General features: G+C 48.7%; 1 protein-coding gene across 9 annotated transcripts in view; it reads right to left on the minus strand.

The window, feature by feature from the left end:
- The window catches only part of BAG6 (BAG cochaperone 6), a 117,863-nt gene that overhangs the window by 103,008 nt on the left and 2,460 nt on the right, over positions 1-12,395 (minus strand). For all 9 annotated transcript variants that reach the window (XM_063938105.1, XM_063938101.1, XM_063938099.1 and 6 more), the window contains exon 2: positions 11,198-11,283. In XM_063938105.1, coding sequence (XP_063794175.1) covers positions 11,198-11,275 — 78 coding nt within the window. In that variant the 5' untranslated portion in view covers positions 11,276-11,283. The remainder of the gene's footprint in view (positions 1-11,197; positions 11,284-12,395) is intronic.

Below are 12,395 nucleotides of genomic sequence, written 5' to 3' on the forward strand. Positions count from 1 at the left end.
CTGTATTCCCTGTACTACTGGCCCTTACCTTGTCTCTCCTGTATTCCCTGTACTACTGGCCCTTTCCTTGTCTCTCCTGTATGTATGCCTGATGGCCTGTATTCCCTGTACTACTACCCCTTTCCTTGTCTCTCCTGTATTCCCTGTACTACTGGTCCTTTCCTTGTCTCTCCTGTATTCCCTGTACTACTGGCCCTTTCCTTGTCTCTCCTGTATGTATGCCTGATGGCCTGTATTCCCTGTACTACTGGTCCTTTCCTTGTCTCTCCTGTATTCCCTGTACTACTGGCCCTTTCCTTGTCTCTCCTGTATTCCCTGTGCTACTGGTCCTTTCCTTGTCTCTCCTGTATTCCCTGTACTACTGGCCCTTTCCTTGTCTCTCCTGTATTCCCTGTACTACTGGCCCTTTCCTTGTCTCTCCTGTATTCCCTGTACTACTGGCCCTTTCCTTGTCTCTCCTGTATTCCCTGTACTACTGGCCCTTTCCTTGTCTCTCCTGTATTCCCTGTACTACTGGCCCTTTCCTTGTCTCTCCTGTATTCCCTGTACTACTGGCCCTTTCCTTGTCTCTCCTGTATTCCCTGTACTACTGGCCCTTTCCTTGTCTCTCCTGTATTCCCTGTACTACTGGCCCTTTCCTTGTCTCTCCTGTATTCCCTGTACTACTGGCCCTTTCCTTGTCTCTCCTGTATTCCCTGTACTACTGGTCCTTTCCTTGTCTCTCCTGTATTCCCTGTACTACTACCCCTTTCCTGGTCTCTCCTGTATGTATGCCTGATAGCCTGTACTACTGGCCCTTTCCTTGTCTCTCCTGTATGTATGTCTGATGGTCTGTATTCCCTGTACTACTGGCCCTTTCCATGTCTCTCCTGTATTCCCTGTACTACTGGCCCTTTCCTTGTCTCTCCTGTATTCCCTGTACTACTGGCCCTTTCCTTGTCTCTCCTGTATGTATGTCTGATGGCCTGTATACCCTGTAGTACTGGCCCTTTCCTTGTCTCTCCTGTATGTATGTTTGAAGGCCTGTATTCCCTGTACTACTACCCCTTTCCTTGTCTCTCCTGTATGTATGCCTGATGGCCTGTATTCCCTGTACTACTGGCCCTTTCCTTGTCTCTCCTGTATGTATGCCTGATGGCCTGTATTCCCTGTACTACTGGCCCTTTCCTTGTCTCTGCTGTATTCCCTGTACTACTGGCCCTTTCCTTGTCTCTCCTGTATTCCCTGTACTGCTACCCCTTTCCTTGTCTCGCCTGTATGTATGTCTGATGGTCTGTATTCCCTGTACTACTGGCCCTTTCCTTGTCTCTCCTGTATTCCCTGCACTACTGGCCCTTTCCTTGTCTCTCCTGTATTCCCTGTACTACTGGCCCTTTCCTTGTCTCTCCTGTATTCCCTGTACTACTGGCCCTTTCCTTGTCTCTCCTGTATTCCCTGTGCTACTGGTCCTTTCCTTGTCTCTCCTGTATTCCCTGTGCTACTGGTCCTTTCCTTGTCTCTCCTGTATTCCCTGTACTACTGGCCCTTTCCTTGTCTCTCCTGTATTCCCTGTACTACTGGCCCTTTCCTTGTCTCTCCTGTATTCCCTGTACTACTGGCCCTTTCCTTGTCTCTCCTGTATTCCCTGTACTACTGGCCCTTTCCTTGTCTCTCCTGTATGTATGTCTGATGGCCTGTATTCCCTGTACTACTGGCCCTTACCTTGTCTCTCCTGTATTCCCTGTACTACTGGCCCTTTCCTTGTCTCTCCTGTATGTATGCCTGATGGCCTGTATTCCCTGTACTACTACCCCTTTCCTTGTCTCTCCTGTATTCCCTGTACTACTGGTCCTTTCCTTGTCTCTCCTGTATTCCCTGTACTACTGGCCCTTTCCTTGTCTCTCCTGTATGTATGCCTGATGGCCTGTATTCCCTGTACTACTGGTACTTTCCTTGTCTCTCCTGTATTCCCTGTACTACTGGCCCTTTCCTTGTCTCTCCTGTATTCCCTGTACTACTGGCCCTTTCCTTGTCTCTCCTGTATTCCCTGTGCTACTGGTCCTTTCCTTGTCTCTCCTGTATTCCCTGTGCTACTGGTCCTTTCCTTGTCTCTCCTGTATTCCCTGTACTACTGGCCCTTTCCTTGTCTCTCCTGTATTCCCTGTACTACTGGCCCTTTCCTTGTCTCTCCTGTATTCCCTGTACTACTGGCCCTTTCCTTGTCTCTCCTGTATTCCCTGTACTACTGGCCCTTTCCTTGTCTCTCCTGTATGTATGTCTGATGGCCTGTATTCCCTGTACTACTGGCCCTTACCTTGTCTCTCCTGTATTCCCTGTACTACTGGCCCTTTCCTTGTCTCTCCTGTATGTATGCCTGATGGCCTGTATTCCCTGTACTACTGGTCCTTTCCTTGTCTCTCCTGTATTCCCTGTACTACTGGCCCTTTCCTTGTCTCTCCTGTATTCCCTGTGCTACTGGTCCTTTCCTTGTCTCTCCTGTATTCCCTGTGCTACTGGCCCTTTCCTTGTCTCTCCTGTATTCCCTGTACTACTGGCCCTTTCCTTGTCTCTCCTGTATTCCCTGTACTACTGGCCCTTTCCTTGTCTCTCCTGTATTCCCTGTACTACTGGCCCTTTCCTTGTCTCTCCTGTATTCCCTGTACTACTGGCCCTTTCCTTGTCTCTCCTGTATTCCCTGTACTACTGGCCCTTTCCTTGTCTCTCCTGTATTCCCTGTACTACTGGCCCTTTCCTTGTCTCTCCTGTATTCCCTGTACTACTGGCCCTTTCCTTGTCTCTCCTGTATTCCCTGTACTACTGGCCCTTTCCTTGTCTCTCCTGTATTCCCTGTACTACTGGCCCTTTCCTTGTCTCTCCTGTATTCCCTGTACTACTGGCCCTTTCCTTGTCTCTCCTGTATTCCCTGTACTACTGGCCCTTTCCTTGTCTCTCCTGTATTCCCTGTACTACTACCCCTTTCCTGGTCTCTCCTGTATGTATGCCTGATAGCCTGTACTACTGGCCCTTTCCTTGTCTCTCCTGTATATATGTCTGATGGTCTGTATTCCCTGTACTACTGGCCCTTTCCATGTCTCTCCTGTATTCCCTGTACTACTGGCCCTTTCCTTGTCTCTCCTGTATTCCCTGTACTACTGGCCCTTTCCTTGTCTCTCCTGTATGTATGTCTGATGGCCTGTATACCCTGTAGTACTGGCCCTTTCCTTGTCTCTCCTGTATGTATGTTTGATGGCCTGTATTCCCTGTACTACTACCCCTTTCCTTGTCTCTCCTGTATGTATGCCTGATGGCCTGTATTCCCTGTACTACTGGCCCTTTCCTTGTCTCTCCTGTATGTATGCCTGATGGCCTGTATTCCCTGTACTACTGGCCCTTTCCTTGTCTCTGCTGTATTCCCTGTACTACTGGCCCTTTCCTTGTCTCTCCTGTATTCCCTGTACTACTACACCTTTCCTTGTCTCGCCTGTATGTATGTCTGATGGTCTGTATTCCCTGTACTACTGGCCCTTTCCTTGTCTCTCCTGTATTCCCTGCACTACTGGCCCTTTCCTTGTCTCTCCTGTATTCCCTGTACTACTGGCCCTTTCCTTGTCTCTCCTGTATTCCCTGTACTACTGGCCCTTTCCTTGTCTCTCCTGTATTCCCTGTGCTACTGGTCCTTTCCTTGTCTCTCCTGTATTCCCTGTGCTACTGGTCCTTTCCTTGTCTCTCCTGTATTCCCTGTACTACTGGCCCTTTCCTTGTCTCTCCTGTATTCCCTGTACTACTGGCCCTTTCCTTGTCTCTCCTGTATTCCCTGTACTACTGGCCCTTTCCTTGTCTCTCCTGTATTCCCTGTACTACTGGCCCTTTCCTTGTCTCTCCTGTATGTATGTCTGATGGCCTGTATTCCCTGTACTACTGGCCCTTACCTTGTCTCTCCTGTATTCCCTGTACTACTGGCCCTTTCCTTGTCTCTCCTGTATGTATGCCTGATGGCCTGTATTCCCTGTACTACTACCCCTTTCCTTGTCTCTCCTGTATTCCCTGTACTACTGGTCCTTTCCTTGTCTCTCCTGTATTCCCTGTACTACTGGCCCTTTCCTTGTCTCTCCTGTATGTATGCCTGATGGCCTGTATTCCCTGTACTACTGGTACTTTCCTTGTCTCTCCTGTATTCCCTGTACTACTGGCCCTTTCCTTGTCTCTCCTGTATTCCCTGTACTACTGGCCCTTTCCTTGTCTCTCCTGTATTCCCTGTGCTACTGGTCCTTTCCTTGTCTCTCCTGTATTCCCTGTGCTACTGGTCCTTTCCTTGTCTCTCCTGTATTCCCTGTACTACTGGCCCTTTCCTTGTCTCTCCTGTATTCCCTGTACTACTGGCCCTTTCCTTGTCTCTCCTGTATTCCCTGTACTACTGGCCCTTTCCTTGTCTCTCCTGTATTCCCTGTACTACTGGCCCTTTCCTTGTCTCTCCTGTATGTATGTCTGATGGCCTGTATTCCCTGTACTACTGGCCCTTACCTTGTCTCTCCTGTATTCCCTGTACTACTGGCCCTTTCCTTGTCTCTCCTGTATGTATGCCTGATGGCCTGTATTCCCTGTACTACTACCCCTTTCCTTGTCTCTCCTGTATTCCCTGTACTACTGGTCCTTTCCTTGTCTCTCCTGTATTCCCTGTACTACTGGCCCTTTCCTTGTCTCTCCTGTATGTATGCCTGATGGCCTGTATTCCCTGTACTACTGGTACTTTCCTTGTCTCTCCTGTATTCCCTGTACTACTGGCCCTTTCCTTGTCTCTCCTGTATTCCCTGTACTACTGGCCCTTTCCTTGTCTCTCCTGTATTCCCTGTGCTACTGGCCCTTTCCTTGTCTCTCCTGTATTCCCTGTGCTACTGGTCCTTTCCTTGTCTCTCCTGTATTCCCTGTGCTACTGGTCCTTTCCTTGTCTCTCCTGTATTCCCTGTGCTACTGGTCCTTTCCTTGTCTCTCCTGTATTCCCTGTGCTACTGGTCCTTTCCTTGTCTCTCCTGTATTCCCTGTACTACTGGCCCTTTCCTTGTCTCTCCTGTATTCCCTGTGCTACTGGTCCTTTCCTTGTCTCTCCTGTATTCCCTGTGCTACTGGTCCTTTCCTTGTCTCTCCTGTATTCCCTGTACTACTGGCCCTTTCCTTGTCTCTCCTGTATTCCCTGTACTACTGGCCCTTTCCTTGTCTCTCCTGTATTCCCTGTACTACTGGCCCTTTCCTTGTCTCTCCTGTATTCCCTGTACTACTGGCCCTTTCCTTGTCTCTCCTGTATGTATGTCTGATGGCCTGTATTCCCTGTACTACTGGCCCTTACCTTGTCTCTCCTGTATTCCCTGTACTACTGGCCCTTTCCTTGTCTCTCCTGTATGTATGCCTGATGGCCTGTATTCCCTGTACTACTACCCCTTTCCTTGTCTCTCCTGTATTCCCTGTACTACTGGTCCTTTCCTTGTCTCTCCTGTATTCCCTGTACTACTGGCCCTTTCCTTGTCTCTCCTGTATGTATGCCTGATGGCCTGTATTCCCTGTACTACTGGTCCTTTCCTTGTCTCTCCTGTATTCCCTGTACTACTGGCCCTTTCATTGTCTCTCCTGTATTCCCTGTGCTACTGGTCCTTTCCTTGTCTCTCCTGTATTCCCTGTACTACTGGCCCTTTCCTTGTCTCTCCTGTATTCCCTGTACTACTGGCCCTTTCCTTGTCTCTCCTGTATTCCCTGTACTACTGGCCCTTTCCTTGTCTCTCCTGTATTCCCTGTACTACTGGCCCTTTCCTTGTCTCTCCTGTATTCCCTGTACTACTGGCCCTTTCCTTGTCTCTCCTGTATTCCCTGTACTACTGGCCCTTTCCTTGTCTCTCCTGTATTCCCTGTGCTACTGGTCCTTTCCTTGTCTCTCCTGTATTCCCTGTACTACTGGCCCTTTCCTTGTCTCTCCTGTATTCCCTGTACTACTGGCCCTTTCCTTGTCTCTCCTGTATTCCCTGTACTACTGGTCCTTTCCTTGTCTCTCCTGTATTCCCTGTACTACTACCCCTTTCCTGGTCTCTCCTGTATGTATGCCTGATAGCCTGTACTACTGGCCCTTTCCTTGTCTCTCCTGTATGTATGTCTGATGGTCTGTATTCCCTGTACTACTGGCCCTTTCCATGTCTCTCCTGTATTCCCTGTACTACTGGCCCTTTCCTTGTCTCTCCTGTATTCCCTGTACTACTGGCCCTTTCCTTGTCTCTCCTGTATGTATGTCTGATGGCCTGTATACCCTGTAGTACTGGCCCTTTCCTTGTCTCTCCTGTATGTATGTTTGATGGCCTGTATTCCCTGTACTACTACCCCTTTCCTTGTCTCTCCTGTATGTATGCCTGATGGCCTGTATTCCCTGTACTACTGGCCCTTTCCTTGTCTCTCCTGTATGTATGCCTGATGGCCTGTATTCCCTGTACTACTGGCCCTTTCCTTGTCTCTGCTGTATTCCCTGTACTACTGGCCCTTTCCTTGTCTCTCCTGTATTCCCTGTACTACTACCCCTTTCCTTGTCTCGTCTGTATGTATGTCTGATGGTCTGTATTCCCTGTACTACTGGCCCTTTCCTTGTCTCTCCTGTATTCCCTGCACTACTGGCCCTTTCCTTGTCTCTCCTGTATTCCCTGTACTACTGGCCCTTTCCTTGTCTCTCCTGTATTCCCTGTACTACTGGCCCTTTCCTTGTCTCTCCTGTATTCCCTGTGCTACTGGTCCTTTCCTTGTCTCTCCTGTATTCCCTGTGCTACTGGTCCTTTCCTTGTCTCTCCTGTATTCCCTGTACTACTGGCCCTTTCCTTGTCTCTCCTGTATTCCCTGTACTACTGGCCCTTTCCTTGTCTCTCCTGTATTCCCTGTACTACTGGCCCTTTCCTTGTCTCTCCTGTATTCCCTGTACTACTGGCCCTTTCCTTGTCTCTCCTGTATGTATGTCTGATGGCCTGTATTCCCTGTACTACTGGCCCTTACCTTGTCTCTCCTGTATTCCCTGTACTACTGGCCCTTTCCTTGTCTCTCCTGTATGTATGCCTGATGGCCTGTATTCCCTGTACTACTACCCCTTTCCTTGTCTCTCCTGTATTCCCTGTACTACTGGTCCTTTCCTTGTCTCTCCTGTATTCCCTGTACTACTGGCCCTTTCCTTGTCTCTCCTGTATGTATGCCTGATGGCCTGTATTCCCTGTACTACTGGTACTTTCCTTGTCTCTCCTGTATTCCCTGTACTACTGGCCCTTTCCTTGTCTCTCCTGTATTCCCTGTACTACTGGCCCTTTCCTTGTCTCTCCTGTATTCCCTGTGCTACTGGTCCTTTCCTTGTCTCTCCTGTATTCCCTGTGCTACTGGTCCTTTCCTTGTCTCTCCTGTATTCCCTGTACTACTGGCCCTTTCCTTGTCTCTCCTGTATTCCCTGTACTACTGGCCCTTTCCTTGTCTCTCCTGTATTCCCTGTACTACTGGCCCTTTCCTTGTCTCTCCTGTATTCCCTGTACTACTGGCCCTTTCCTTGTCTCTCCTGTATTCCCTGTACTACTGGCCCTTTCCTTGTCTCTCCTGTATGTATGTCTGATGGCCTGTATTCCCTGTACTACTGGCCCTTACCTTGTCTCTCCTGTATTCCCTGTACTACTGGCCCTTTCCTTGTCTCTCCTGTATGTATGCCTGATGGCCTGTATTCCCTGTACTACTACCCCTTTCCTTGTCTCTCCTGTATTCCCTGTACTACTGGTCCTTTCCTTGTCTCTCCTGTATTCCCTGTACTACTGGCCCTTTCCTTGTCTCTCCTGTATGTATGCCTGATGGCCTGTATTCCCTGTACTACTGGTACTTTCCTTGTCTCTCCTGTATTCCCTGTACTACTGGCCCTTTCCTTGTCTCTCCTGTATTCCCTGTACTACTGGCCCTTTCCTTGTCTCTCCTGTATTCCCTGTACTACTGGTCCTTTCCTTGTCTCTCCTGTATTCCCTGTGCTACTGGTCCTTTCCTTGTCTCTCCTGTATGTATGCCTGATGGCCTGTATTCCCTGTACTACTGGTACTTTCCTTGTCTCTCCTGTATTCCCTGTACTACTGGCCCTTTCCTTGTCTCTCCTGTATTCCCTGTACTACTGGCCCTTTCCTTGTCTCTCCTGTATTCCCTGTACTACTGGTCCTTTCCTTGTCTCTCCTGTATTCCCTGTGCTACTGGTCCTTTCCTTGTCTCTCCTGTATTCCCTGTGCTACTGGTCCTTTCCTTGTCTCTCCTGTATTCCCTGTGCTACTGGTCCTTTCCTTGTCTCTCCTGTATTCCCTGTACTACTGGCCCTTTCCTTGTCTCTCCTGTATTCCCTGTGCTACTGGTCCTTTCCTTGTCTCTCCTGTATTCCCTGTGCTACTGGTCCTTTCCTTGTCTCTCCTGTATTCCCTGTACTACTGGCCCTTTCCTTGTCTCTCCTGTATTCCCTGTACTACTGGCCCTTTCCTTGTCTCTCCTGTATTCCCTGTACTACTGGCCCTTTCCTTGTCTCTCCTGTATTCCCTGTACTACTGGCCCTTTCCTTGTCTCTCCTGTATGTATGTCTGATGGCCTGTATTCCCTGTACTACTGGCCCTTACCTTGTCTCTCCTGTATTCCCTGTACTACTGGCCCTTTCCTTGTCTCTCCTGTATGTATGCCTGATGGCCTGTATTCCCTGTACTACTACCCCTTTCCTTGTCTCTCCTGTATTCCCTGTACTACTGGTCCTTTCCTTGTCTCTCCTGTATTCCCTGTACTACTGGCCCTTTCCTTGTCTCTCCTGTATTCCCTGTGCTACTGGTCCTTTCCTTGTCTCTCCTGTATTCCCTGTACTACTGGCCCTTTCCTTGTCTCTCCTGTATTCCCTGTACTACTGGCCCTTTCATCGTCTCTCCTGTATTCCCTGTACTACTGGCCCTTTCCTTGTCTCTCCTGTATTCCCTGTACTACTGGCCCTTTCCTTGTCTCTCCTGTATTCCCTGTACTACTGGCCCTTTCCTTGTCTCTCCTGTATTCCCTGTACTACTGGTCCTTTCCTTGTCTCTCCTGTATTCCCTGTACTACTGGCCCTTTCCTTGTCTCTCCTGTATGTATGCCTGATGGCCTGTATTCCCTGTACTACTACCCCTTTCCTTGTCTCTCCTGTATTCCCTGTACTACTGGTCCTTTCCTTGTCTCTCCTGTATTCCCTGTACTACTGGTCCTTTCCTTGTCTCTCCTGTATTCCCTGTACTACTGGCCCTTTCCTTGTCTCTCCTGTATTCCCTGTACTACTGGCCCTTTCCTTGTCTCTCCTGTATTCCCTGTACTACTGGCCCTTTCCTCGTCTCTCCTGTATTCCCTGTGCTACTGGTCCTTTCCTTGTCTCTCCTGTATTCCCTGTACTACTGGTCCTTTCCTTGTCTCTCCTGTATTCCCTGTACTACTGGCCCTTTCCTCGTCTCTCCTGTATTCCCTGTACTACTGGTCCTTTCCTTGTCTCTCCTGTATTCCCTGTACTACTGGTCCTTTCCTTGTCTCTCCTGTATTCCCTGTACTACTGGCCCTTTCCTCGTCTCTCCTGTATTCCCTGTACTACTGGTCCTTTCCTTGTCTCTCCTGTATTCCCTGTACTACTGGTCCTTTCCTTGTCTCTCCTGTATTCCCTGTACTACTGGCCCTTTCCTCGTCTCTCCTGTATTCCCTGTACTACTGGTCCTTTCCTTGTCTCTCCTGTATTCCCTGTACTACTGGCCCTTTCCTGGTCTCTGCTGTATGTATGCCTGATGGCCTGTATTCCCTGTACTACTGGCCTTTTCCTTGTCTCTCCTGTATGTATGCCTGATGGCCTGTATTCCCTGTACTACTGGTCCTTTCCTTGTCTCTCCTGTATTCCCTGTACTACTGGTCCTTTCCTTGTCTCTCCTGTATTCCCTGTACTACTGGCCCTTTCCTTGTCTCTCCTGTATTCCCTGTACTACTGGTCCTTTCCTTGTCTCTCCTGTATTCCCTGTACTACTGGCCCTTTCCTTGTCTCTCCTGTATTCCCTGTACTACTGGTCCTTTCCTTGTCTCTCCTGTATTCCCTGTGCTACTGGTCCTTTCCTTGTCTCTCCTGTATTCCCTGTACTACTGGTCCTTTCCTTGTCTCTCCTGTATTCCCTGTACTACTGGCCCTTTCCTTGTCTCTCCTGTATTCCCTGTACTACTGGCCCTTTCCTTGTCTCTCCTGTATTCCCTGTACTACTGGTCCTTTCCTTGTCTCTCCTGTATTCCCTGTACTACTGGTCCTTTCCTTGTCTCTCCTGTATTCCCTGTACTACTGGTCCTTTCCTTGTCTCTCCTGTATTCCCTGTACTACTGGTCCTTTCCTTGTCTCTCCTGTATTCCCTGTGCTACTGGTCCTTTCCTTGTCTCTCCTGTATGTATGCCTGATGGCCTGTATTCCCTGTGCTACTGGTCCTTTCCTTGTCTCTCCTGTATTCCCTGTACTACTGGCCCTTTCCTTGTCTCTCCTGTATTCCCTGTACTACTGGCCCTTTCCTTGTCTCTCCTGTATTCCCTGTACTACTGGTCCTTTCCTTGTCTCTCCTGTATTCCCTGTACTACTGGCCCTTTCCTTGTCTCTCCTGTATTCCCTGTACTACTGGCCCTTTCCTTGTCTCTCCTGTATTCCCTGTACTACTGGTCCTTTCCTTGTCTCTCCTATATTGTTTGACTGTTGATATAAATAAACCTTTAAAAAACAACAACAAATGTAAATAAAGCCGTCTGTGTATTTGTTGCTAGTGGAGAGGCAGTGTATGATGCACAGCACATGACTTGCTGCCTGGTGCTGACGTTACGGAGACACGCCCCTACTGTATCCGGTAACAGATATATCCTGCCACATCACAACTGTTTTGAAAATCAAGTGAAAGAATGGCTCCCAAATCGCTGTCTGTGCAGCCCCGCAATGACCGTAATCTCAATCATTCCCCAACCAGGACGGATCGGCTGTCCGACGGGAGGACAATTCAGCTGGCTGATGACTATTTGCAGCATGCACAGGTAGCAATGGATTGCAATAGGTCCCCATGGCAACCGGTCACATGCTGCTTCGTCTAATAGGGCAACGTGTGAGTCTGCCACCAGGCACTGGCTGTAAATGTTTTACACCCTGACAAACATATTGTATGTACAAATAGTATACTGTCCGCACCTCAGCCTCTACTGTGAAGGTCCGAGTCTGAGAGTCCAGCGTCTTTACAGTCACCTCCATCTTCTCATCAGCCGCCATCTCTCACCCTGGAACATAAGAGAGGACAAATGGAGATCAGGTTCCCCTGCGACAGGACGGCTGATATCGCTAGATCACATCAGCAGCTTTAGCACAACTAAAGGACAACAAGGCCCAGCTATCCAGCGTGAGAGGGACAAACACGAGAGCATAAAACCGCAATACATTCTGCCTAATCCGAAATCAGACAAATTATTGTTACAGGGACCTTACAGGTACACAATTCCAGCACTGCCTTACAGCGAGTCGAGAACAGGAATCCATATAGCAAGTTCTGGGGTACAAAGTTAACACATATTTAATTTTCACTCTTAGAACAGATTGCTACATAATATTCATCACATGCATAATTGACATATTAAGTTACACCTGCCCAGGGGACCAAACTACCATGAGTGCAGTAGATGGGACTGCAACTGGGGCCACTCACACTCTACAGAGGCTGTTATCCCATATTCAAACAATTATGTCTGAGTACATGTGATGGATGATGCCGACAGAGCCTTTTAAGTGTTCTACCCAACAGGATATGACGCACCAGTTAAGAATGTGCTCTGAGTACCGGTAAAACGGGAATGGTGTTACCTTGGCAACCAAATTATTTTGCCAAGACTGTGGGTTCTAAACAGCACGAGCTGTTCCTGTTTCAGGATGGATATGAAGACATATTACACTTATGAAGCCACACCATGTAACCAAATACAGTTTTAAAGAGACCTATAAAATACTATATGACATAGCTCCCATCTACAGACATCTAGCTGGTCCCCGTGTCTAATGCCACACCACGATGCAAACTCTGTGTTATTCTCCTGTGATGAAGGCCCTTCCTACATGTAACAGTAGTGAGCTCTGTCCTCACGCCTGGCTAGGGGGAAAGACACTTTGTAGAATTTGTCATTGGCACCTATGACTGGATGGCTCAGTGTTGCCTAATCTTTCCCACGCTGGCCATCCAGCTTACATCACCCATCAGGACAGGTCCAGTTTGCCTATGTGAATATAAGGGAGAACTGGAAACTGCTTTTGGGTCTACAAGCAGAGCCCATGTAGGTGTGTAACCCCAAAACCTTTAACTGGTGTGTTTAACAGCTACAGGAGCAATACATAATTCATTCCT

Source organism: Pseudophryne corroboree, chromosome 8 (assembly GCF_028390025.1).
Source record: "Pseudophryne corroboree isolate aPseCor3 chromosome 8, aPseCor3.hap2, whole genome shotgun sequence".
NCBI classification, from domain to species: domain Eukaryota; kingdom Metazoa; phylum Chordata; class Amphibia; order Anura; family Myobatrachidae; genus Pseudophryne; species Pseudophryne corroboree.